Source organism: Ictalurus punctatus, chromosome 3, assembly GCF_001660625.3.
Source record: "Ictalurus punctatus breed USDA103 chromosome 3, Coco_2.0, whole genome shotgun sequence".
NCBI classification, from domain to species: Eukaryota; Metazoa; Chordata; class Actinopteri; order Siluriformes; family Ictaluridae; genus Ictalurus; species Ictalurus punctatus.
This window is the reverse complement of record NC_030418.2, coordinates 20197149-20225116: the sequence shown is the minus strand read 5'-3', so window position 1 is coordinate 20225116 and position 27968 is coordinate 20197149. Positions and strand designations below refer to the sequence as shown.

General features: G+C 38.4%; 1 protein-coding gene across 5 annotated transcripts; it reads left to right on the top strand.

Annotated features, from left to right (window-relative positions):
• The first annotated feature begins 603 nt into the window (after positions 1 to 603).
• On the top strand, positions 604 to 27968 carry ogdhl (oxoglutarate dehydrogenase L). 5 transcript variants are annotated; one of them, XM_017464007.3, is made up of 24 exons: positions 618 to 747; positions 842 to 955; positions 4638 to 4807; positions 5007 to 5177; positions 9268 to 9370; positions 13397 to 13512; positions 14829 to 14983; positions 15294 to 15440; positions 15528 to 15618; positions 15720 to 15899; positions 17767 to 17895; positions 18015 to 18194; positions 18449 to 18601; positions 19343 to 19445; positions 19527 to 19655; positions 20419 to 20569; positions 22090 to 22217; positions 22330 to 22508; positions 23023 to 23094; positions 24550 to 24675; positions 25182 to 25254; positions 25403 to 25566; positions 26541 to 26695; positions 27249 to 27968. In XM_017464007.3, exons 3-24 carry the CDS (start codon positions 4649 to 4651, stop codon positions 27370 to 27372), a joined length of 2988 nt encoding a protein of 995 aa, XP_017319496.1. In that variant the 5' UTR covers positions 618 to 747; positions 842 to 955; positions 4638 to 4648; the 3' UTR covers positions 27373 to 27968. The 5 variants fall into 5 exon arrangements, with proteins under 5 accessions (XP_017319494.1, XP_017319496.1, XP_017319495.1 ...); XM_017464005.3 differs by lacking the exon at positions 842 to 955 and having other exon boundaries at positions 604 to 747; XM_017464006.1 differs by lacking the exon at positions 618 to 747 and having other exon boundaries at positions 754 to 955.

Here is a 27968-nt window from a genome sequence, read left to right as displayed (position 1 = left end):
AGCTTGATATGCGGTGTATTTTTCCTACATTTACAATGTAGTTATTTAGTTCTGAAGTGAGAGAAATGAAAGAATGTCCTCTTCAGTTTATCCTGCCATCAATTTTGAGAAAAACAAGTAGAGCCAAAATGATATAGTTATGTCTACACTTTTGGTGGTTTGTATTTTGTTTTTGTTTTTTTCCTCTCTCAGATTGTTCCATTGGGCAAACCCTTACAGTTCTACATAAGACTCCAACAAAATGTTCCAAGTAGAACTATTTTAGAAAGCCAAAACCCTTAACCACTAAATATAGCCCCAACAGTAATATTGAAATATGATGCACTGTAATTTGAACAATGGGTGGGCATGATCGTGTCGCTTCTGGTGTTTCTGCCTCATCACTCCAGGGTCCCTAGTTTGATCCTGATCTTGGGTTAATATCGTTGTAGTCTTTTGGGTTTTCTCCCCTAGTCTGTGTGTACTTCTTCCTGGATGTGCACTGCTATCATGATAAACTAGGTACTGACGATGAATGAATGAATAACTGTCCATATGCACAAATGAAGGAATTCAAACATAAAACCATGCACTACACACTCCCCCAAAACACACACACATGCACACACTATAACACTACTTCTCCTCACTGGTTGGTGGTTACAGTTGTCTGATCATGTTCAGGAAGTTTGTCAGTACTGCAGGTGTAACATGATCAGATGCGTTCAAGTGTCATGTTCTTATGTAGTCAGCTCTTCCCTTCCACAGGTGAGTGCGACTTCACGCGCAGGCCTCGTGCTTCCTGTCTGTCTGTGTCCTGTATAGCGCTACTGTTGCTCAGAGCTGATGTGCTGCGCTTTAGGGATTAACAGGATTTGACATTGCGGGATTAACGGAATCTCCACCTCGACTCAAACACCAATCCACTCCAAGTCGGTGCTGAAACGGACCTTTATTCCTCGCACTGCCTTCCAAGGTGACATTTCTCTTAACAAAATAGTCTAAAGGGGAATGTGTGGGAATATACGCCGCATTGCAGTGAGCCTGCTAGTGTTTACTGTGTTCCTGTAAACCGCCGCAGAACAGGTGCAATCCGGCTCCACTGCCAATCCGTTTAAACCGTTTAAATCGGGAAAGCAGGTAGCGGATATGAATCGGTATGTATTCGTGTCCAAACTCAAGGCTGGGTGTTTCCAACAGCACGCTGTAGTCGAGAGATATTACACACTGTTCTGGGTAAATATGCTTTTCATTTTGTACAAGGAGGATGGAGATTTCTGCTCAGAGCCCAGGAAAGTAAAACTATGAAGGGTCAAAGAAATGAACCTGATCAGAACTGGAACATCAGTAAGATAAGATCTGTATTATATTACTGTGTCTTTATGGTTAAATATGGTTGAGTTTTAAATATTCCACACACACACACACACACGCACGCACATTTGAACATAAATACGTTAATATGGTGGTTTTATATATTAATAATAGTATTTCTTTATTGGCTGATTTATATTCATATCAGCCTGGAGGCCCAGGATCAGCTCTTATCATTAAATTAAGATAACCCTTCTGAAAAACAAACAATAGAAACCATCACAGAAATGCTAATGGTTTCCACTACAAATACTATTACAAACCATCAGCTAATTATTATAGCCATTAACATTATTGGTCCTTAATGGTATCCACTAGACATAACGTGACACCAATAGAAGACTACACATTACCAGTAGAGACCCACAGGGAACATTATAGTTTTCATTAAAAGCAATACAATTCTTATTATAACCATTAAAACCATTACAAATTCTAAGAAGGTTTCTATAGATTTTTTTCAGCATGTTGGTTAGTGATCCCCATTTAAGCGCAGGGACATGAGGCACATCAGGACGTTAGTTGTGGAGGAAAACAAACAAACAAACAGCTCCTTGCCACACAGTCTGTGCCCCAAACCAGGCTTTATTTAAGGTATGACCATAACCAGTAATGTAAGCCAGCTAATATTAGCTTGCTAACATTTTGCTTACAGATTAGCTAAAGCTAGTTTAAACTGGCCTTTGTTGAAAAGGTATAAATCATGAATAATGGTCATATCTGATCCAGCCACCAGGTTATTTACCATATATACAGTCATCAAACATGATCAAATGTTTGCTTGTCCAAATATGTCAAAAAAGCCAACAATTTCCATGGGGTGTACTTATTTTTTCACAGTGACTGTATATCGATATGTATGTGATTATAAATGAATATACACTATATGGCCCAAAGATTGTAAACACCTGAAGATCACACCCATGTGTGGGCTTTCCCAAATCCGTTGCCACAAAGTTGGAAGCACACAACTGTATAAGATGTTCTTCGTATGCTGCAGCACTATAATTTCCCTTCACTGGAATTAAGGGGCTCAGACATATTCCAGCATGACAATGCCACTTTGCACAAAGCGAGGTCAAGTAAGACATGATTTGCCAAGTCTGGTTTGGAAGAACTCATGTGGCCTGCACAGAGCCCTGACCTCAACAATTTTGGGATGAACTGGAACACCGACTGTACCCCAGGCCTCCTTGCCAACATCAGTTCCTTGACCTCTAATCCTCTGGTAGCAGAATGCTGGAATCCACATAGCCATGCTCCAAAATCTAGTCTTAAGCCTTCCCAGAAGAATGGAGGTTTTTATAACAGCAAAATGGGGAATAACTCTGGAATAGGATGTTCAAAAAGCACATATGAGTGTTATGGTCAGGTGTCTGCAAAATTTTGGCCATTTATGTTTCTTCTTGTTGTTTGTTTTATGGCATTAAGGCTGCTGGTTGTAAATCTTGATGATTTGGAGGTAAGAAGTCCAAGTACCAAATCAATACACATTTTGAGAGATGTCAGTCTTGTGTTGCAAATTGCCTGCTACATACTAAATAGTGTGTCTAAATAGTAATGACTCTCACTGGTGTACTGACATAGGCCTACTACTTTGCAGAGTGGTTTAGAATGCAGCCAAATTTAACAATAAGAGCTTGTAATCTTCTGCTGCCATTATCGTAGTCACTCCTCAGTAATATTCATGAGAATTAGAAACTTTACTGTGTACATTAATGTTACTGAAAGAACAAAACTCTTGCCTGCAATAAATTTGTATTTAGACAGTGTTAGCAGACTAGCTTGCTCTGTCAGCTATGTGAGTTGTGCTTCTGATTGTGCTGATGTCTGACCTAGTTTCTAAAACACACACTCTTGTTTGAACAGAACAGGGTTCTATGTGCTAAGTGCACTGTTCATGCAGGACTGTAATGTGAATTTACTCTCTACAGTGCTGAATGCACTGTAGAGTTCGATGGTACTGTAGCAAGCTAGCTAGCTAACATTAGCTATCCTGCTACAAGACAAGGTGGAAGACAAAACTCACACTACTTGGTCCTAGTGACTTGTAGTGTGTGTATATTTTTATTCTACAATTTGCGTTCTCATTGTATTTTGTTATTTGGTGAGTGTATTTCTTGTTATCTCCTCTGTTGTTAATTCTTTTCAGGGGAAAGTAGCTAATGCATGTTTAGAAAGTTGCATATTAAGATGGAAGAGCTTCTGACCAAATAACTCATACAATGTTAGTTCTGGTAAACTAATTTGATTGGACGACCAATGTCCAGAGAGAATTCATATTTAGTAAAACAGCACTGGGACATTTCACTGTTTATATCACAGCACTTGTCTTGCTGCATAAAATTCCAATTCTAGCAATAGTTCGTTACACTGAAATCGTTATTACACTTACTATAGGCTGTCATTCAGTCTGTGCTTTACATGGCAACATCAAGCTGTGGCTTCTTTGTGAACTATTGTTGTTGACAAAGCAAAAATAAGCAAAATATTTGGCCTTATTTTGTCTTAAATGTCATTTACTCTATATTAATATCTTGTTTATAGAACTGTTGTATAAAAACAATATTATAATCATGATCATGCTGTTGTAATGAATGTCATGGTATATGGTTATGGATGGAATAACTCACATTTATTACCTGTAAATATAGTCAAGAAGTAGTTTAAAATGAAGAAGAAATACAATAAGTGCACAGGTGGAACAAACAATGGTGATCAGTGATTGGTCACTGGGAAAAAGGGTGATCAGTGATTGCTTTTTGGGAACAATGGTGAACAGTGATTGGTTGTTGGGAAGATCAGCTGATGCAGGCCCAACTCAGTCAGGCTTTACACAGTGGTGGTGAGTCAACTGAATCTGTTTTACAATTTGAATATCTAGCAGTTGTGATGTGAGCTGGAGAGCTGTGTCAGGATAGTGCAGGACATTCGCTAATGTATGCTCCAAAAGTATCAAGAATCTAGTTACAAAGTCACCAAGTTAGGAAACACTGATGTACAGTCTTTTAGCTAACTTCGGCTTTATGATAAGATGGATCATGATGACATAAGGCATATACTATCTTGGATAATGAACTGTACGTCTGAAAACTCCTGCAAAATTACACCAACAGTGAATTACCTTTGCAGGCTTTTTTTTTTTTTTTTTTTTACAAACAAAACTTACTCACTGCTGCTTTAATATATTTTTGTCCACTTTTGTGCGGCAAACATGACAAGCCCTAATGTACTTTATTAAAATGCAAAACATTGTGCTAATCACCACCTTTGATCGGCCTCAGGCTTAACAGATATGAGTCGGTTTCGCTCCCTGGCCTCTCTCAGAGGTCTGTGGATGAAGGGTCGAATGGTGGACCCTCACCGATTCTGCTCCTCTGGAACTCCCCTCAGTACTAGCTATGTGGAAGAGATGTACTACGCCTGGCTCGAGGACCACAAAAACGTTCATGAGGTGTGGTAAACATTTTAAATTCCAGCATGCCCTCCTATATCTAGTTAACAGATGTTCAAACGGCCAAACTGTTTCTCTTCAAGGTTTCCTTACCTGCAGACTGATATTCAAGCTATGTTCCAGGCAATATAGACAAAAAACAAACAAACAAACATGAAACTTCTGCTTGAACAATTTTAGATTTCATTTTTTGTCACAGTCTTGGGATGCCTATTTCCGGAATGCCCAGGCCAACAGTCCAGGTAGAGAAGCAGGAGAGAGGCGCCCATCTGCTCTTCTCCAGGGTCGAGCCATGTCCCAGACTCCTGCAATGTCTCAGAAAGTGGTGGAGGATCATCTAGCTGTCTACAACCTTATCAGAGCCTACCAGGTATAAAGCACTTAGACTCCCACCAATGGACTAGACTGTAGAACCATGCTAGTCTAAGATCAGATACATGCACTGATTATATGTGGTGATCTTAACCATATAACTCTAGGCCTAAAAATGATTTTGACTAAAATTTAGACACTAGGTGCTGTATGCATAAAGCCACTCAGAGTAAAATTTTAGTCTTAAGTGTGAAAAAATTCTAAGAATGTCATCATTTTAGTTTTATTCCTAGACTTAAGAATAAGTTTGATTTATAAAGGTTCCTAAGTGTTAAGATGAGGTCTCAGCTCCTAAATTATTTAAGAGTGCTGGAGAGGTATCCTAACCTAGTTAGGAGTAACAAGATGGCAGCAGAGACGGCGACCACATACTTTCAAACAAAGAATGAATGTGTTGGAATTATATGGATGACAGGGAGTTGATAAAACATCATTGAGATTGCTGAGGATGGTACCACTTAAAAACCATACGATGGCTTTGGACCTCAATTCATATGAACAGTTATGCTGTGAAGGCTAGGACTACAATTGCTATTATAGCCTTAGCACTGCAATTACCACAAACAGTTGCACTCAAGTCTCCATCAGTGAACAGTGGAGAAATTCAACAAAACAGACTTCATGTAAAAACTTTCCTGCTTAGACAACTTCACTATTTGACCATGTGGTATTAGCACATTTATAGAAGGGACTTATTTATAATTGCACTATCAGTTGTTACCTAGATGAGGATGGGTTCTCTTTTGAGTCTGGTTCCTCTCAAGGTTTCTCCCTCATATCGTCTCAGGGAGTTTTTCCTCGCCACTGTCGCCTCTGGCTTGCTCATTAGGGACAAATTCATACATTTAAAATCTATATCCTGAATTTATATATTTCTGTAAAGCTGCTTTGGGACAATGTCCATTATTAAAAACGCTATACAAGTAAAACTGAATTTAGTAAAATGATACAGGCTTGATTGTCAAGGTATTCTTTTTGTTACTGACCTAGTAAGAAATTCAAAAACTTCTCCCACTCTAAGAAAGAATACTCTAACTGCAGAAATGAAAGTAATAATGACTCTGCGTTTTTTGGCGACGGGAAAAATGCAGCAGTGCACCGGTGATGACTTGGACCCATCACAGTCCACACTAATGGTCTTAAATACCACTATTGCGCCACTAACTACACCAAACATAGTAAGGCAGTTAATTGACTTCCCAACTGACATTCAAACCTTACGGGAAAAGCAAGCTGCTTTTATGAGGATTGCGGGCTTCCCTGGGGTTGTTGGTGCCATTGATGGAACTCATGTTTGCATCATTTCTCCAACTGTAACTGAGGAGATATACGTCAACAGAAAAGGATTCCACAGCATCAATGTTCAAGCTGTGTTTGATGCCAATTACAAGATTCTGGATCTTGTGTCAAAATGGCCAGGGTCAACACATGATGTTCGAGTTCTTTCCCAGAGTGACCTCACTGGGTTATTTGAACAAAATTATGTTCGCCCTGGATGTCATCTGCTGAGTGACTCAGGATATCCTTTAAAAGGCTGGCTTCTCACCCCTTACAGAAGACCACAAGGAGCTCAATTAGCTCAATTATAACAGGTATTGTACTGGACTGAACTGTAGAAAAAATACCAATGTTGTTCACTGAGTGCATTCCTGACTTATCTTTTTTTTTTTTGCATCATGAAGAGCACACAAAGTAACAAGAGCTGTGATGGAGAGAATTGGACACCTGAAAAGCAAATTCCTTGTCCTTCATGGAGAGATTCGACACTACCCAGAGCACGTTGGTTGCATTATTGTGGCTTGTGGCATTTTGCACAATATTTGCAAAGCTCTTAACCTTTCACTGCTTAGTGATGGTGATGATGATGCTGACGATGACAGTGATCATGATTGTTATGAGGAGAGTGATGACAATACCACCGACCACACATTACAGATTGTTTCAGGGAGAGCATCGATAAGGGATTGCTTTGCAACTTACATTTTGAGTAAGTAAAACTGGTTGATAGTAAATAACAATGCACAAATTTGTCATCACACCATTTTATTTACACAAAACATATGCACAATAATTTAGTCTTCTTTAATCTTAATGTGTAATAATCTTAAATCTTAGTGTGTAATACTCATTTTGCACTTCCAGCAACGTTATTTGTAATTTGAGCTTTTTTCTTTTAAGAGACTCAATTTCATCCAGAGGGGCAACGCTCTGTGCAAACCCTGTGTCTTGTGAGGCAAAAGGCTCATCTTGAGGACATGGGGAGATGTGCTGAGATGATCCAGGAGAAGATGGACTGTGTCCAGCAGCCATCCATCCATTTTCTGTACTGCTTATCCTTACTGGGTCATGGGGAACCTGGAGCCTATCCCAGGGAGCATGGGCCACAAAGCAGGGGACACCCTAGACAGGGTACCAATCCATCGAAGGACACAATCACACACACAATCACACACCCATTCATACACTACGGACACTTTTTTTTTTGACATACCAGTTAAGTTAGCCTATAATGCATGTCTTTGGATTGGGGGAGGAAACCGGAGTACCCAGAGGATATCCCCAAAGCAGAGGGAGAGCATGTAAGCTCCGCACATGCAGAGCCGTGACGGGAATCAAACCCTCAACCCTGGAGGTGTGAAACAAACGTGCTAACCACTAAGCCACTGTGCCCCCCTGCTCCAGCATCATCCACACTAAATTCACATGCAGAAAATATTAAACAGTGCAAACATGTTTATTTCATGGCCATAGATTAAAGTAACCAATGTCAAGTTATATATATATATAAAAAAAAAAGGCAAACACATTATTACACATATTTTCTTCATACCATCTTTGTAACTCCTTCAGTTTGAGCAGTGCGGGGTCTGGGGTATCTGTAATGCCACAAATGGATGGATTAGCCATTCCCAGTATCTCCTCAACTATCTCAGCGATCTCAGACAGTTTACAAGGAGGGCCTCCACCTATTTGACAACATGAACTCAGCTGCTGACCAACATAAGCAATCATTTAATATAAAAAAAAAAAGGTTATTTAGTGGGCCTAAAATGAAATGTATCAGTGGCTCGCATGTTTTCTTTGTATGCTGCAATTTCCTTGCCTGCTGTTGCCAAAACATTGTAGCATCTTTTTTTAGAATCCTCTGCTGAATGTCTTGTCCGAGGAAATGCTGCATTTACAGTGATCGCAGTGTCTTGCCATGCATTTTTTTGTCTTTACTTGTTAAAGTTGGGCTAATCTTCCTCTTATCTCCCCCTTCCATTTAAGGACTGACTGCACTAGAAGAACACTTTCTTCCTTGGACCAGTTTGGTTTTCTTTTTAAATCCATTTTTTTAAGATAGGCAACTTTGGTCTTTCCTTTATATACAGCTGTGGGTGCAAGTTATAATAATGTGATTCATCAGCTTAATTACTTATATAGCATCACATATTTCATGTGTTGAAACTCATTGTTAAAATTGTGAAAAATGGTGTAAAATAAATGCATGTACTTATTTGTAATATTTTTGCAAAGCCAATTTAAAAAAAATAAATTTAAATATTAAAATAATTGTTTCAATGTCTTAATTAAACCATGAATGAGTGTCATGCTGCTGTGACTTTACTATTGCGGGCTCACTATTGGCTGATTCAGAGGTTGATGGTGGCCATTTTGGGTTGACATCATTGTAGTCCTTAGTTCACAACACTTAAGTGCCACCTCAGTCAGCACTTAGAGTCAGTCTTAGACTTTGCTGAAAGTTGCTTTTAGCTTCTTTATAAAAAGCTCTTACTCTTACACAAGTCCTACTTTTTACTAAGATTTTTTTTACGCTTCAGTTAAAGTTTAAGACTATTGTTAAGAGCATTTCTAAGAAGTTTTATATGTACGGCCCCAGGCAAAGTTTATTGTATAATTGAAATCTGTTGAATTGGTAATGTATCCATAAGTTTACTTATAACTTTATGAGTCTTCTGCTTTATCTTTTTTTAATAAAAGAAGACAGTAAGTGCTATGAAGTAAAAGTAATTTGGCATGTTTTAAAGAATGTACTTTAAAAACCCAGTAGTTTTTCATTTGTTGCAACTGTGTGATCTCTGCAGATCCGTGGCCATCATGTGGCTCAACTCGATCCTCTTGGCATCCTCACAGCCGACATTGATTCTTTTGTCCCCTCAGATTTGATAACAACACTTGACAAACTTGGTAAAGCATTTATTCTTCTTCATTGCTATTAAAGCTTAACAGGGTTTTACTTGATAGTTGTTAATAGTTCCTATTTGTGAATAGTTTTATTGATAATGATATTTGTGTATATCTTTATTGATATTGTCAGAGAAATAGTCCAAATGGCACGTGTCTAGAATGAGAGTTTTGCTGATTCAGATCCTTGCTTATGGAAAATCCTTGTGAATTGCTTATCATGAATGCTTATTTTGTACAACCAGCTCCCATAGTACAGCACTTGCGTGCATTAAAAGAGCTCAGGGACATTTGGATTATTTGCAGGATATGAACCAACATTGATGGTCATATTTTTAAATAAACTGAACTAGAGCAGCGTGATTGTCCCACAAATTGATATATACATTCACCGGCCACTTAATCAGGAACTATACTAATACTATGAAGGGCCTCACTTTGCTCCCAGAACAGTCTCAGTTCTTCGTGGCATGGATTCCACACGATGTTGGAAACATAACTTTGAGATTCTGCTCCATGTTGACATGATTGCGTCACATGATTGGAGCAGATTTGTCAGCTGCACATTCACACTGTCAATCTACTGTTTTACTACATCCCACAGCTGCTGTACTGGTTTCAGATCTGCTGACTAGGGCAGCAACTGAAACACACTGAACTCATTGTCATGGTCATGGAACCAGTTTTAGATGTCTTGTGCTTTGTGACATGGTGCATTATTATGCTGACAGAAGCCATTATAAGATGGCTAAATTGTGACCATAAATGGATGCACATGGTCAGCAACAATACACAGATTGGCTGTGGCTTTCAGATGATACTTAATTGGTATTATGGGGCCCAAAGTGTGCCAAGAAAACATATTCCTCACTATTACAGCGCCGCCATCACCAGCTTGATTTTCTTGACAAAAGGCAGGTTATATCCATGGATTCATGCTGCTGATGCCAAATTCTGACCCTATCATCTGCATGTCACAGCAGAAATCAAGGTTCATCAGAACAGGTAACATTTTTAACATCTTAACATCTTAAACTGTCTAGTTTTGGTGAGCCTGTGCCTACTGTAGCTTGGCTGACAGGAGTGGCACTCAATGTGGTCTTCTGCTGTTGTATCCCATCCACCTCAATGTGGATGGGATCAAAAGAATGTTATGTGTCAGAATTCCAGGAGATCAGCAGTTTCTGAAATTCCAAAACCAGCACATCGGTAGGCACCTACAACCATGCCAAAGTCACTGAGATCACATCTGATGTTTGGTGTGAATATTAACTGAAGCTCTTGAGTGGTATCTGCATGATTTTATTCAGTGACTGGCTAATTGGATAATTGCATTCATGTGCATGGATACAGTTGTTCCTAATTAAGTGACCAGTGAATGTATATATAGATACATACAAATATGACACAATGTACAAATATTATACAGTGACATAATACATTCGTATAATATATGTCCTTTTAGGATTAGCTTAGTACCAGCTTTTATGTTTGTTGTTTTTTCTCAATGTTGCTATTAACTGTCTATTAACTTCAATGATACAAATAATATTGCACAGTTAACCTAAGCAAGTAATCAATAGACATGACCTTTGGTTATGTATCCTGTACTGATTTTAATATTTACTCATTTACACCCCAAATAATTAAGTCATGTGTGATAAAGGGCATTGTGCCTGTGATTGTGCTGCTGTTATTTAACGTGTGCTCTTTGGAATATGCTGGAAGAAATTTAACTTTAACTTCAGGATTTAAGAATAGAAAATGAATAATTTCTCTCACTGCCTCACATGGTAGATAGGACATATACTAAGAAAATTATAAAGTGGCTGTGATTTTATCCAGGTTATTAACATAGGATTTGTAATATTGGTTCTTAGTAAGTTGTATTGTACTTACTGGAGTAAGTATGTGAGATTTGTTTCTCACAGCACAGCCCGGTAACATGCTAGCCAAAAGACTGCTCATTCAGTCAGTTCAGAATTCACTGTGTTAGAGAGTGCTTGGCTAGAACTATGCCCTAAACTGAAGAGCAGGTTTGGGTTAATGTTGTCTGAGGCAAAGGACCATAAATCTTCCCCTTTGCTCCCGTCATGCCCTATTGCTTTTAGTGCCAGCAAAATAAAAGGATGTAGGACATGTTCTCACAACAGATCGAAAAGAGAGAGTAATAGCCACTAAAGAGACTCCTCAAAACATACCACTTTTTTCCTTCATATATACACCCACCTTGTATGTCACACTATATTTTGTCATGATGTTTCATGGAGCCTCCACATAAGTAATGAAAGCAGATTTATAACCAGTCAGCTCTAGCTCTAGTTATCTGATATAGTGCTGTATTCTAAGTACCATTTATCTGTATCATGGCTTTAATTTCATTTTATGTATCTGTCTTCTCTTTTGCTTTTGCCTTCCTGAGCATCCCCAGTTTCCCTGGCAGACCTTATCAGTGGAATTAGATGCAGGATATTCTAGTTACCTGCATTGCATGGTCTTCCATTATACTTTAGAATGGCTTAATGAAAAATAAAGCTTACTAATGAGTTTATAGTCAAAATTATTCAACCCCCATTGCAAATCAGGTTTATTGTCAAAATTTACAGACTTTCAGCTGTTTGCAATGAACAAATCAAACAAAAGCAATTGAAATAGTTCAACATAATGAATGCTTCAAGTGGTTTCCCGAAATTCAACTGAAAATGTAACTTATAATGATGTCTCCAGTTTCAAAATTATTCAATGCCTTCATGGCAAGCATTGTTAGTACTTAGTAGAGCACCCTTTTACTGTTATGACCTGCTGCAAATGAGATGCACAGCTTCTGGCAGCATTCCTGAGGCATCTTAGCTCATTCCTCATGAGCAATGGCCTCCAGTTCAGTAATATTCTTTTATTTGCGTGCTGCAACCACCTTCTGAGATTTTCTATGGGGTTCAAGTCAGGTGAATGATGGCCCTGTAGAATCTTCCAGGACTTATTCTGTAAACAAGCCTTGGTGGAATTTGAGGTATGCTTGGGATCATTGTCCTGTTGTAAGGTTCAATGATGCCCAAGCTTCAGCTTCCTTACAGACGGCATGAAGTTTTCTTCTAGGATTTTCTGATACTTCAGTGAATCCATCTTGCCTTCCACATGCTGCAGATTTCCAGTGCCAGAGGATGCAAGGCAGCCCAGAGCATCACTGAGCCACCACCATGCTTGACTGTGGACAGAGTGTTCCATTGAGTGATCCATTGTGCTGAAAAATTCCAGTTTTGTTTCATCGATCCACAGAACAAAATCCAAAGACTTCTGTGACTTATTTATATGATTTTGAGCCGACTTTTCTTGTGCTTTTGGGTCAGTAGTGGTGTATGTCTTGGATTTCTTGCATGGAAACCTTCTGCATTTAGTACATGCCATACTGTGCTCACTGAAACCTCAGTGCCTGTTGCCACCAAGTCTTGCTGCAGGTCTTTTGCAGGGTTTTTCACAATCTGCCTTCTCAAAAATCTGGTTGCAGCAATTGACAGCTTCCTTTTTCTGCCCTGTCCATGTATTTCATGAATTTTCTACCCCTAGCCAGGTATTTCATGTGTTGCAGCTCAAGCACACCTGGTGCAACTAATGAAGCCCTTGATTAGTTATATCAGGTGTGCTTGAGACAACACCTGTTTTGCATATTTGTACTGTTGTGAGGGATTCTATTCAGGGGGTTAAATAATTTTGAGACTGGAGAAATCATTATAAATTGCATTTTCAGTTGAATTTGGGGAAACCACTTGAAGCATTGGCTGTGTTCAACTATTTCAATTGCTTTCGTTTGATTTGCTCATTGCAAACAGCTGAAAGTCTGTAAATTTTGACAATAAACCTGATTTACAATGAGGGTTGAATAATTTTGATTGCAACTGTAAGTTGAATATAATGTTTTTCTATGTTTTTAACCCTGGAATATCTTAGCAATACTTGGTTTATCTCTAAAGTTTAACGTGTGCCAACTATTTCTCTGCTTTAATTATTGCTTGCTAACACTGCTATCACTAGGCTTCTATAGCTTGGATGAATCTGATCTAGACAAGACCTTCCAGTTACCAACGACAACATTTATTGGCGGTCAGGAGGCTGTACTTCCACTCAGGGAAATCATTCAAAGACTTGAGGTAGGTGAAGGTAGTTTTTGTACTATGTATGTATATATATACAGTCTGCTCTGAAAGTATTGGAACAGCTAGGCTAATACTTTTGTTTGTACTATACTGTACACTGAAGATATTTGGGTTTGAGATCAAAAGATGAATGAGACGATAGATGTTAGATTTCACGTCATGATATTTATATTTGGATGTGTTAAACAACTTAGAACATGGCAATTTTTATTTTAACCAACCCATTTTTAAGTGATCAAAAATATTGGAACATGTGACTGACTAATGTTTCTTGTTGCCCAGGGATGCACTGTTAGAAGGATTGTTTAAACAATTAATATCTCTGAATGTTTACTCTTGGTGTGAGCCCTGGGTTTCACCTGTGAAGACTGCATTTGTTGTTTAAAAAGGATAAACCAACATGAGTCCCATAAGACCAGAGAGCTGTCTTTAGGAGAAAAGCCAGCCATTTTGAAGCTGAGAAAAGAGAAAGAAAGGATCTGTTCATGATCAAAAGCATACAGGCTCATTGGTCAAGCATGGTGGAGGTAGTGTCATGGCTTGGGCTTGCATGGCTGCTTCTGGAACAGACTCACTATTTTTTTTTGATGATATAACTCATGATGGTAGCAGCAGAATGAATTCAGAAGTCTGCAGAAACATTTTGGCTGCCAATCTATACAGAAACATGATGAAGTTCCTATCCAATCTAATTGGGAGGAACTTCATCATGCAGCCAGACAATGACCCAAAACACACTGGCAACACAACAAAGGATTTCATCAAGGGAAAAAAGTGGAAGGTTTTAGACTTGACCTTAACCCAACTGAGCATGCATTTCACTTTCTGAAGAGAGTGAACTAAAGGGAGAACCCCCAAAACAAACAACAACTGAAAGAAGCTGCAATACAAGCTTGTAAAAGCATAATTTAAAGAAGAATGCAACAGTTTGGTTATGTCAGTGCTTTGCCGGCTTGATGCAATTATTGCAAGCAAGGCATATGTAATTCAATATTAAGTGTTATTTACTTTAATTTACTTTAAGACTTTTTCTTCCTATACTTTGCTCACCTAAAAAGTGAACAAACAAAAAAATTTGCCTTGCCATTCCAATACTTTCAGAGAGGACTGTGTTTGAGTGTGTGTAGTTACACCATCTTCCTTTGAAGCAGTCCAAGCCAGCAAAGCTGTCAATGTTTCATGATATCATTTAAGGAACTTGATCAACATTTTCTGTTTTACCATTGTTTTTCAGATCTCGCCTCATAAACACTGAAATTCTGAAAACAAAATAGCTTATATAAACTTTATTTGTGTGTTGATTGTTATAGGCATCATACTGTGGCCATATTGGTGTGGAATTCATGTTTATTAACAATATGGAGCAATGTCAATGGATCAGGCAAAAGTTTGAGACGCCAGGCATCATGAAATTTACTGACAGAGAGAAGAGGACCTTATTGGCAAGGCTGGTGCGCTCAACACGGTCAGTTTTCGCTGAACAGTACTTAGTAATAGAGTAGTAGTAACTAGATATTTAAATAGTGTTTTATTCATTATCAAATGCTTTTCCAAAGTGTTTACAACAGGTCCCGGAAGGGCACTGTCACACTTTATAACACCCTCACATTTTGTTCCAGATGATTAAAGGATTCATTAATGAGTTGACTTAAGTGTTGAAAGTGGAAATCACCAAACTGGACTGGACATCAGTCCTGTGTTTTTAAAATGTAATTGTCACAAGAAAAATAGCTCCTGCTAGCTTTTGCTTGTACTTGCTCACATTGGTGATATAGTTTTGAGGACTTTCTGGCTCGCAAATGGTCTTCAGAGAAGCGCTTTGGCTTGGAGGGATGTGAGGTCCTCATCCCTGCTCTGAAGATGATCATCGACAAGTCTAGTGCAGCTGGCATAGACAGTGTAATCATGGGCATGCCTCACAGGTACAGTATATCTACTTTCACACTCAAAGTATATTTAATTTATAAGCTTGTATCAAAAGCAATAACAGCAGCATCTCTGTTACACAGGGGTCGACTGAATGTCCTGGCCAATGTTGTCAGGAAAGATCTCGATCAGATTTTTTGCCAATTTGATCCCAAACTAGAGGCTGCAGAAGAGGTACAATGTGACTTACCTAACTTCCTATCTACTGCCTCAACCCTTTATGCTCTATTAGCATGGCAGATCTGAATGACACATACTTACATGTTGTTCTCCAGGGCTCAGGAGATGTGAAGTATCATCTTGGCATGTACCATGAGCGGATCAACAGGGAAACGGATAAGAACATCACTCTGTCTCTTATGGCTAACCCATCTCACCTAGAGGCAGTGGACCCTGTAGTGCAGGGCAAAACTAAAGCTGAACAGTTCTACAGAGGAGACAATGAAGGGAAGAAGGTAAGCCCAAAATTGAGAAATTTTAATAGACAGGGAAAATATGTTAGGGATCTCCGCAACTGAATTCAGTCCAACAATGATGAAAAAAAATCTAGACTTTTTTCTGCCTTTAACATACTTAGACACCTCAAATTTAAGTTAATATAACTTCCCATAATTTACACAAAATGATGTAGAACTGCTTTTATTATCTTTCTAAACTTTCATCAAAGCTAATGGTAGGGAGAAAAGATGCTTCTGGAGGAAACCAGACTTTAAAATGTTATAACTTAATTTGTGGTTGTTGAGATACATGAAAAAGGAAACAGGTAGGATTCAGGAAACTATAGTTTTCCAAGCTTAGTAGAAAAAAAGTAAAAATTTCAGAATGAAAGGGTTCTCGCAGGCCGCCACACATATGTTAGGATTATACCGAATCATCTAAAGATTTTACACGTTTATAAGATTTTACAATTAAATTCCATGTCACTAAGATGATAAGATGGCTGTGCATATGCTTACAAATTGGGAAGTTAAGATTCATGAAGGTCTATAAATTGGAAGAATGCTTTCCTTTTTAGCAGGACGCAAGTGCCATTCAAATGTATTACCTATTAGATCTCTCAAGTTAGGAGTAATCAGTTATATGTAGCTAGATTATAATAAACAATTGCCTTCTGCAGTGTCTTTAAAATACCTGTCCAATTTCAGTACAAGTATAGAGCTTCAAAATGCTGTTAATATAGAGCACTAAATACTACAGAGCCCCTGAAAGGACATGGTGTACTTATTGCATTCCCACCAGATACTATAGTGTGTTCCAGATACTGTTTCCAGTTCACAGGATGTTAGTCCTAATAGTTTTATCTTGCAGTTGATTTTGGTGAGTTTATTAATTCAAACAAAAATAATTACCCAGTTCTGTTTAGTTTTTATAAGCAATACTGTGTAAAAGGAACTAATACTCTATTCTCCTGAAACCCACTCTATTCTCTCAACCCACTCTTTTAATTAGAGTTTCAACAATGAACACTGGACAGCAACATCTCAGAATGTTACTGAGGGTTCTGTTAGCTACCGTAGGAAGGGATTTCACCATTCCTGTTGAATTGCCACTGCTTTACTTTTGACTATAGATGAGTATAGTTTGATTATAGTTTACTGTTGCCTAGAGATGAGTACCGTTTGACCATTATAAATTTAACAACATGTAGTTTAGATGTACTGAATCCCCAATGCATGCTCAAGAGCCAGAACTAGCTGATAAGCAATTATCTTTCAATACTAATCTCTAATTATAAGATTTACTGTTTCCTCTGTGACCTGTAACAGGTAGCCCTCTCCCTCTCGACTCATCCCTATTTGATACTCTACGAAATATTACACATACTGTATGTATGCTAGCATTAACATGAAAACGCTTGTGCAATATAGAGAATCTTCTCCTTAATGAAATGTTAGTTAGTTGTAACATTAGTCACTTAGCTAGTTTAACATGGCTAGTCGGTTCATAGCAAATTGTTATAATGCACCTTATAGTTATCAGTGTAACTTGGCACTTTCATCTTTAATCCCCTTTCTCTTTTACTTCTTGTTAAGGGTGACCTTGTGAAGAAAGCAATGTCTTATTTTACCTCAGGACCAGTTGAGACCGGCAAAAGTCATTATACCAGAAGTTAAATGCATGTAACTGATGGGATAGTATCTGGTGCGTATGAGATAATATCTCGTGAGCACCCGATAACGGCCTGAAAACAAAATTACACCATGTCCTTTCAGGGCTCTGTAAAGTACTTGACTGCTGAACAGTGAATATTTTTCAAAGACTCATTGGTTAAGTGGAATACCAATCTCTTGTGATGCAAGTATTTGCGTTTTGATATCTCAGGCGATGTCCATTCTCCTGCATGGTGACGCTGCATTTGCTGGCCAAGGCGTTGTATATGAAACCTTCCACCTCAGTGAGCTTCCCTCATATACCACTCATGGCACCATTCACGTTGTTGTCAACAACCAGGTAATACTGAACCCTCAGATCTACATACTGTTAAATTCAGTAGAACTTGTATTGTTTGGTCAGACAAATTTAATCATTATTCATGTGATAAATAAATGAGTTTCATTTGCCATTAACAGATTGGCTTCACCACTGATCCTCGAATGGCGCGCTCCTCTCCTTACCCCACCGATGTGGCTCGTGTAGTCAACGCACCCATTTTCCATGTGAACGCTGATGATCCTGAGGCTGTGATGCATGTGTGCAGAGTTGCTGCAGAATGGAGAAATACCTTTAACAAGGATGTGGTCATAGATCTGGTAAGCACTACGATATACACACCAGATCTAAAGGCAGTTTGAAGCCATCTGAGGGCTGGATGCACAACTGAGATTTGGTATGAGTATTGTATAACACTCCTCAAACACCACTGTTGAGAAATAGGAATAATTAAAGGTTAGTTTAAGGTTTAGAAGAAACTGTATCCTGGGCTATATGCTACATTTCACAGTTACTTATTACGTCAGCAATACATGATGGATGTTTTGTGTGTGTGTGTGCGTGTGTTTTGCAGGTTTGTTACCGGCGCTTTGGCCACAATGAGATGGATGAACCCATGTTCACTCAACCTCTCATGTACAAGCAAATCCACAAGCAGGAGCATGTGCTAAAGAAATATGCAGACAAGCTCATTTCTGAAGGAGTCGTTACTCTGCAGGAGTTTGAGGTTTGTCTCTTATGCCATGATGATAGAACTATAATGTCTGACCAGTGATGGATGCATGTGATGAATGAAAATGTAAAGTGCAATAAAATTGTCGTTATCTTTAATTTGATCATATTTTTGTTTTGAATGACTCTTGAATTATTTTTTTTGTTCTAATTGACTTCTTCAGCCTGTATCTGTAACCAATAACATTCATGACAACGCTGATCTCTCCTGCTGGTGAATGAATAAATGCTTAATATGTGGGGTTTTTTTAATCCAGACACATTACAGAGGCTGATTTCAGTTGTTGATGAATTGCTGTGATGAATTTTTGCATTGGTGAGCAACAACCACATTTGGACCCACTGGCTGCTGCTCAAATTCAGAGCATCCTACCCCCACTCTATCTAGATCTACTGTAGAAAACACAAAGCTTGAACCCAGCCATCCTTCCACTGGGCATGGCTGACATTCTGTCTGGCCCAGCGACAGCTCGTTTTATTTACAAGCGCGTCGCTGTCACTCTCCGTTCACTGCCATAGCTCAGGGGAATACACTCAGGGAATAAATTGTGACTTACAGCTCACTGTTTTCTGTATTCCATAGCACCTAGGTGCCTTGTCTAATGAATAATTTGTCACAAATGTGTTAAGCCCTTCTGTTTTTTTTATTTTTTATTTTTTTTATAAAGATGGTGGATAGTGAGTGCAACATTTTTCACATGATCAATTATATAGAAATCCTGGTAACTGTTTTCAGGAGGAAGTGGCTAAGTATGACAAAATTTGTGAAGAAGCATACACCAGCTCCAAAGATGAAAAGATACTCCACATCCGTCACTGGCTGGACTCACCCTGGCCAAGTATGAATATTTTTCTTTTCATCTGTAACTAAGAAATACTAAATAGCCCAAATGTGAGTATTGAAACAGTTCTGTATTTAGATTTCTTCACAGATGAAGGGGAACCGAAGTGTATGAGCTATTCTCCCACAGGGCTCCCTGAGGATGTCCTGAAGCACATCGGCCAGGCTGCCAGCTCTGTCCCTCAGCAAGACTTCTCCATTCACAGTGGTGAGCCTCAGATGTTATCCAATCTAACAGATTTAGTTTCATCTGTCTACTGTATCTGATTTGTTTCAGCCTTCACACACCAGTGCTGTGATAGTATGGCTATGGACAATTAGCAAAGCTCACTGTGACACTGCTGCAGTCGTACTGGAGTGCCTTGATGCTTATATATACACAGCTGTGATGCAGCTACACTCAGGGACCATTAAACTAAACCAGCAAGCTTCAGCCTGACAGCGCTAAACACTGTTAAATCATCCTAACTACATACTATTTCAACCAAAGCTTCTTTATGGTCTGCCCCTAAGCACATATTTTAAACGCCAGTCAGTACGTAAAGCCTCTTTGCTATGTAAAACAGTTTCATCCATGAGTTCAATTTCTCTTTATATCTATGCATAACCTTTTAGTATATTGTGGATGAGGATGATTTATTTCCTGATAGTATGCTTTTCTTGATGGATCTCATCTTTTTTCTTCTTACTTTGAGCATGATCAGGGAGCACATTATATTTCATTACTCAATCCTTATTAAGCCGTACTTGGCTTTATTTTAATAAATTAATACATGCTGATGTCTAGCAAAAAAGGAATCTGAAGAAATAATATTTAGCTAGATATTACATAATTCAAAAAATGTCCAATTGGGATATGCATAAAAGGTTTATTCTCCAGTAAAATAAATAGACTGAACCTAGATTTTTGTCATCTTCACTTTCCTCATTTTTGTCTTCTCTCTTACTTGTTTGCCTCTGTTAAATCCCAGGAGTGTCGAGGATCTTGCGAGGCCGCGCCGACATGGTTAGTAAGCGTACCGTGGACTGGGCTCTTGGGGAGTACATGGCCTTTGGTTCCCTGCTGAAGGATGGTGTCCATGTGAGACTGAGTGGGCAAGATGTGGAGAGAGGAACCTTCAGGTGGGCGTACAAACACAGCGCACCGACATACTGATCCCACAGTACCTAAATCAGCTTACACTCAATCTGAGTTGTGATAGAGAAACCTAAATGTGTCACAAAGCCACATTTGAGATTTTTTTTAAACATACATTGGCCATTTGGGACAAAATATTTTTTTATATGAACAGGTCATAAACAAAGCAATCTGTGATAGCATTCATCGGTTTCATTAACATGAAGAAGACAATGAGCACACTGTCTCATCATTCAGAATGACAGAGGGAAGCTCTCTGCACCACAGCTTCATTTAATGTCTAAACAGTGACAGATGACGTCAGTTTGTCTCAGAGAACAGTCCCCTGGGAGAGAGAGAGATGCCCACATGGTGGTGTCACGGTACTGCTTCTGTTGGTGTTGAAGGAAACCTGTTTGACAACACCCCTCAGCAGCACTACCTCAGATGCACACACTGCCAATCCCAGGGACACTGCTAATCACAATTCTCTCACTTGCTTTTCATATATGGTGTTTTTGCTTTCCATTTCTCATATATAGCTTCCTGAATGGAATCTGTTTTGCTCTTGTGTCAGGGAGGGTTTTGAAGAGGTAATGTTAGTGAGAGGTAGAACTTCTTGTCTCATGAGCCTGTTTATTGATGAGGAATGTCTGTGGGCTGATACATTCAGTCAATGCCACCCGGCTTTCTCCGAGCCCTGGGGAGGGAACATATCACTGTGCTTTAGTTTAGCACTCCTGTCTTTACCTAACAGCTATGAGTAATTGATTCGTTGTGAAGTTGTTTGCTCTGTGTTTAGTTCTCTAGCAAATAGACTTCAATTAGGGCTAATTCCCTCTTCAGTTTTGCTTTGCTACACCCTCCATTTCAGATTATTTAAAAGTGTGAATTACCCACTGCATCTGTGATTCCTTCTTTCAGAAAAACATGTGTTTAATGGTCTCTGAAGATAAACTTCAGGTTCATAAAGACCATTTGTTTCCTGTTACTTAACATTCAGTTAATGTTGCTACAAAAGCAATAGAGTATGTGCGTTCTCTGTGATTCTGTTTAGTTCAAGTCATTCTTTCTCTGCAGCCACCTGACACTTGGATATTCAGTAACTACACAGACCTCAGTTTAAATCTAGCTGCTACATCATTACTGTGATGTTTAAGAGATTGTCAATGCTTGTCTCGTTGCATTGAATTTGATGGCAGATTTAAACATCACATCTGAGTGACCTAGCAAAACTTATCACATCAATTCTAATCTTACCTCCTATCACTTCTTTTCTTTTGTCTCTCTTTTTGTAAATGACTCTGGACAGAAGAAGAGAAAAGGACTTTCTGCAGTGATTTGACACCACAGAAAAATGAAACAATAGCACAAATTTGCAGCTATGTGACAGATGCAAAAAAGAAAGAAGCATTGAAAATGACTGTTCAGTTGGAGAGTTGTTTTGTTTTTTTCTTTCCTAAAACACCTGTGTATGTGTACGTTTTTGCAGTACTGGAACATAATGACCACTTTGACTTTGCAGTCATCGTCATCATGTCCTACATGACCAGGAAGTGGATAAGCGCATTTGTGTTCCAATGAACCATCTATGGCAGAACCAAGCTCCTTACACAGTGTGCAACAGCTCCCTGTCTGAATATGGAGTTTTAGGTAAGAAACACAATGCACAGATAGTTATTTGTGGGTATATTTTCAGTTGTTAGTTTGATACATTTTTATGCTTTTAGTTTGTATTTAATGTACGTGTTGTGTGCTGGAATAGGTTTTGAGCTGGGTTTTGCTATGGCCAGTCCCAATGCCCTTGTGTGCTGGGAGGCTCAGTTTGGGGATTTCCACAACACGGCACAGTGCATCATAGACCAGTTCATTAGTCCGGGTCAGGCCAAGTGGGTCCGAAACAATGGCATTGTCCTTCTGCTACCCCATGGCATGGAGGGAATGGTCAGTACACTAAACCTTTACTAACCTCAATTTCATGGTACTACGCAATACACCACTATATGATGTATGCTAGGGCACAAGAATAATTCAGCTTATATATCCATGCATGTTAAGCTTTTATAAATGAAACACATGTGATGATCAATGCCAGCTGTGTAATGCTATCATACATTATTAAAGGTTACTGCTGGGTTATTTTCTTCTCTGCCCTAATAAGTAAAGCTACAGTCATGTACATTTACAAAGGTGCACAGCTACAATGATTCAATTGCTATTTTATTTAATTAGCTGGGGGTTTCCAGTTATGTGAGTCTTAATAAACTCCATTCTAACTGCTGAAGCAAACCTGTACCAGAACACCAATTATCATGGCCTTGTTTCTTAACGTTTACTCTTTAAGGCGAAGTAATTCCATAGAGCTCAATAGTAATGACTCAAGTTTGTCAGGGCCTTTGCAAATGAGGACATCATTTTTCAGCTTAGCTTGCTGTGTGCTGTGTGTGTGTGTTACCAGGGCCCAGAGCACTCATCAGCAAGGCCTGAGCGTTTCTTGCAGATGAGCAAGGATGACCCTGATCGCTATCCAGTGAGTAGGAGCTTCTCCAATGAACCTGTATTGGAACCCATTTATTGGCCATTTGGTTAATGCTTAAAGAGACAGATATTAATGTCTTCTACTTTTCATTCTTTTCGTTTTCAGCAGAGTGCGAAGGTCATCTCATAATCATAGAATATTAACTTGTTAATAATTTCATTAGCTTATGTTTGTCCTATCCTATCAAACTAGGAACAAATTAAATTATTTTTCTATAAAGACAGCATGTCCATGACTATAATCAGCCATGGTATGTTTCCTCTCTGTCTCTAATAATACACAACAACAATAACTAGTCATGGGTATATTTTATATAACATAGACCAAACAGAGCTGTTAACTCTCTCATGCAAGTAAATATATGATGTGATTGGCTTTCAGTTGATGATATATTGGAAATGAACATGGGAGCAAAATTAGTGGTTGTATAGGGTGTTGTATTCAGCAACATTACTGAAACATTCAACATAAAATTCAAAGAAATATCCATAAGGCAACAGTAGTACTAATATCAGTATGCAAAAAAATCTGTAAAGGAATTACGATTTGTTATATATTAAACTCCAGAATTATTGGCACTGTGGAAATGAGAAAAAGCAGTGACTTTGTGCTCCTAAAATTGTTTCTGTGTATGCATTGATTTAGAGGAGGGTTTGGAGTCATTATCTTGTTGAAATATCCATCTATGACCAAAATCTATACCTCCAGCAAGAGCAAACAGGTTTGAGCTAAAATATCTTGGTGCTTAGTAAAAGAATGTGTGATGCCATCAGTCTTCATAAGAGCCCTTGGACCACCAGCTGCAAAACAGTCCCAAAGCATCAATGATCAATCACCATGCTTTATGGGTATCAGGTACCTTTGCTTGTATGCAGCTCCCTTATTTTTTTTTTAGCAAAGATTACAATATTTAGGCCATAGTCATCTGACCACAACACATGATTCCAGTTGTAGCTGCAGTGATGGCTGTTGATCAGAGACTACAATTTGTGAGTTTATTTCGTGCAACCCAACTGGTTATAGAACTATTGTCTAATAGTTGATTTTGAAACATTATAAACACTGGGAATCATATCTGCAAATCTGAACTGTTTTTTCTTCATGACAGTTGATGATAATGTTATCTTACATGTGTGTAACCTCATTTTTAGTCAAACAAAAATCAGTTTTTGGTAGACTGAGGGCAGGTGTAAAAAAAATTTTTTTCAAAGATGACAAATGCACTTTCAATATTCATCTATATGTAATACAAGATGATGAAATGTTTTTATGATAATGATTATGAAAGAGTAGGTTAAGTAAGTTAAGGAAAGGTATCTAACAATTGCTTGAATGAAAAACATGAATCATTGTGTGTAATGTATTTTACCAATTATGAATCACTTTTGCCCAATCTCTGGAATTGACCAAATTTAATCAGCTATATTTTACTGACCTATAATCAAGGAATTCACTGGAGACTTTGAGGTCCAACAGCTTTATGACTGTAACTGGATCGTGGTCAACTGCTCAACACCTGCCAACTACTTTCATGTCCTGAGAAGGCAGATCCTATTACCATTCAGAAAGCCAGTAAGAATTCTTTTATTTATCTAATAAATATTTTGAATCCAAATACTGTATTTCTTACATATTTGCTTGTTATAAAGTTGATTCCTATTCAAGTCACAGAGCTTTGGCTATTCACCGGCAGTGACCAATGTAATTGTCATTTTTTAGTAGAATAAACACAAAAGAGATGAGAAGAACTATGATGGGCATCAAACTTGTAACAAAATAAGCTGAAAGTTTCAGGATTCTCCCCACGCTCATGGCTTTCCGCTACAGTAATTGTCTAAACTGTTCCCCAGTTACAGATAAATGCAGTGCTTTGTGGAGCATGAGAAAATCTCTTCCTGAGCAAATTAAACAGGCTGTCTGGGGACACCGCAGTCTGCTTTGTAAAAAAGTTCTCTTAATTTGTTGTTTTGCTTGGATTCACAGCTCCGAGGTTTATTTACGATATACATTGCTTAAAGTGAAACTACTAAGAGCTGTATTTCTCTTTCACTATGATTGACATCTTATTTCCTCCTTAGCTAATTATTTTCACTCCCAAGTCCTTACTGAGACTCCCTGAGGCCCGCTCCAGCTTTGATGAGATGACCCCAGGTATGAGAATATATAAATCTGGATTTGGACTGATCAGCCTTATCATTTTCAGAGAACTGAAAAGAAAAGATCAAGGGTTTTTTTTTTTGTTTGTTTTTTTTATTAATTTTTTTAAAAAATTATTATTATTATTATTTTAAACTTTCAGGAACTAAGTTCAAAAGAATCATACCAGATGAGGGTCCTGCATCTAAAATCCCAGGGGCTGTGAAGAGGGTCATCTTCTGTACAGGCAAAGTCTACTATGAGCTAGAAAAAGAGAGAAAACAACTCGGGCTGGAGGACAGGATTGCAATTGTCCGAATGGAGCAGGTTTCTTAGTTGCAATCATTTAGTCTTTTACATGTAGTTTTACATGCTGCATTTATTGTTTTAACAGTTAAATCACCATAAATAGTAAAGACCATCAGAAATGGAATGCAAACATTAAGTCAGTCATTAATAACTAATTTTACAATATAGTTATGCTGTTTATAAAGTAACACAATGGATAGACTAACATACAGGTGTAAAATCAAATATGAGAAGGTCTATGCACATTTTGTGCGAAGAGTTCCAGTTTATTCAACACAGTTAAAATCTTACAGAGAGTCACTGGATAATGAGGGGCACATTCTTTTTCTGTTGTTTGTGATTTTCTTTAAGCCTGCTGATACACTTTAATACCTTTGTGTGGCTGATGGATTGAAAAATATTTTTTGGGATGCATACCCATTTATATTTATATATAAAAATCTGTTACTTTTGCGTGCTACACTATTTGGCCAAAAGTTTGTGGTCACCTGACGCACACAAATGTGGGCTTTCCCCAAACAGTTGCCTCAGAGCTGTAAGCACACAATTGTACATGATATCTTTGTATGCTGTGTAGCATTACAATTTCCCTTCACTGGGACTAAGAGGCCTAAACCTGTTCCAGCATGACAATGCCCCTGTGCACAAAGCAAAGTCCATGAAGGCATGGTTTGCCAAGGTTAGAGTGGAAGAACTCCAGTGGCCTGCACCGAACTCTGACCTCAACCCCACTGAACACATTTTGGATGAATTGGAACACTGTCTGCACCCCAGGCTGTCTCACCTGACATCAGTGACTGACCTTACTAATGTTCTTTTGGTTGAATGAGCACATTCCTATAGCCACGCTCCAAAATCTAATGTTGGGGGTGATGTGGAATGTTCAACAAGCACATATGGGAGTGATGGTCAGGTGTCCACAAACTTTTGGCCACATAGTCTATAACCAAGGCACATTTAGACACATTAATCCTTTTCTTTTCAATTTTCAGATATCACCATTTCCATTTGACCTTATCAAGAAAGAAGTTGAGATGTACAGCAATGCTGAGCTCATATGGTGTCAAGAAGAGCATAAGAACATGGGTTATTATGACTACATAAGACCACGTTTCCTTAGTGTGCTCTCCAACAAGAAACCAATATGGTGAGTCCTGTTCTTCAACCAGTCCCAACAGCAGTGACTGTGGAAGCAAAGCAAGCTAAACTTTTTCAAATTAGCAAAAATGGCACCTCATTTTGTACAAGTCTTTGCTGACTCCAGCATAATAAAACATTTTACTGAGGTAGGGCCAGGAGCTTAAAGTTCCACATTGCAGTCTTATGGCTCCATATTCACTACATTGTGTAGCATCACAAGGTCACCACAGAAGAATTGACATAATTCTTTATCTTTTTTTACACTAATGAACTTGATTGGATGCTAAACTAAAATAATTGGATGCTAAACTGAGTCCATTCAGATATTATATAGCGTATCGCCATTGGCTGGATAAGAGGAAAAGCGACCTTTGAGATTTGTAATAAACATTTTGAAGGTCTAAATAAAAATGTTGAGTAAAATTTAAGTTTTTTTTTTTTTTTCTTGGAAATGAATTATATGTGCATCACTCAAGTAAGGTATAAATATACTTAAGTATAGTAACAAAGCACAATGCCTTAACTATTTTTCACCCCGTCTCTCTCTCTCTCTCTCTCAGGTACATTGGCCGTGACCCTGCTGCAGCCCCTGCCACAGGAAACAGATTCACACACCTGGCAGAGCTGAAGAAGTTCATGACCACTGCATTTGACCTCAATGCATTTGAGGGCAAGAGCTTTTAATGCTAATTAACTACTTTAAATATTCCTTAGACTTGGTTCTTTAGCCTCATGGAAACCTTGCTTTCAAAGCACAATGTGTACCTACCAATAGAGTAATCCTGTATCATTCAGGTTTTGATTGCTATGTTCATCTGTTTTAGAAATTAATATACATATGTTTAGTCATACTCAAGAACTAATACAGATATTAATAGAATATGTTAGTAGAATTCATATGTGCATCAATGCTGGGATCACTTAAAGCATAATTTATCAGTGCTTTTGAAATCAGGTTATTCTTGACTACACTCTTTTCTTTTCCCTCATCTCTCATCACTTTGTGCCACACCTGGCTTCATTCTGTGACACCAAACAGATGGCATAGTGACAAGCAACAATATTCTTTATGGCTGCCATGATATTCTTAGTTGCTCATAATTAGGACTGTCCTTTTGGGACTATGAAGTAAGGCTAGTGTGCTTATAAAACACGAGTCAATAAAGGATAGAAACTACACCTTCATAGATAAATGTCTTCGTTAAAAGCGACATGACAATATAAGCCTGGCTCTGTCTGAGTTCTGAGCAATAATGGTATAAAATGACTATTACAAATAA

Coding starts and splice junctions, on each gene's coding strand:
- ogdhl (XM_017464005.3), top strand. CDS start 699: ATGCGTTCAAGTGTCATGTTCTTATGTAGTCAGCTCTTCCCTTCCACA. Junction 22,509..23,022: donor CCCATGGCATGGAGGGAATG/GTCAGTACACTA, acceptor GTGTGTTACCAG/GGCCCAGAGCACTCATCAGC. Junction 26,696..27,248: donor TCCAACAAGAAACCAATATG/GTGAGTCCTGTT, acceptor TCTCTCTCTCAG/GTACATTGGCCGTGACCCTG.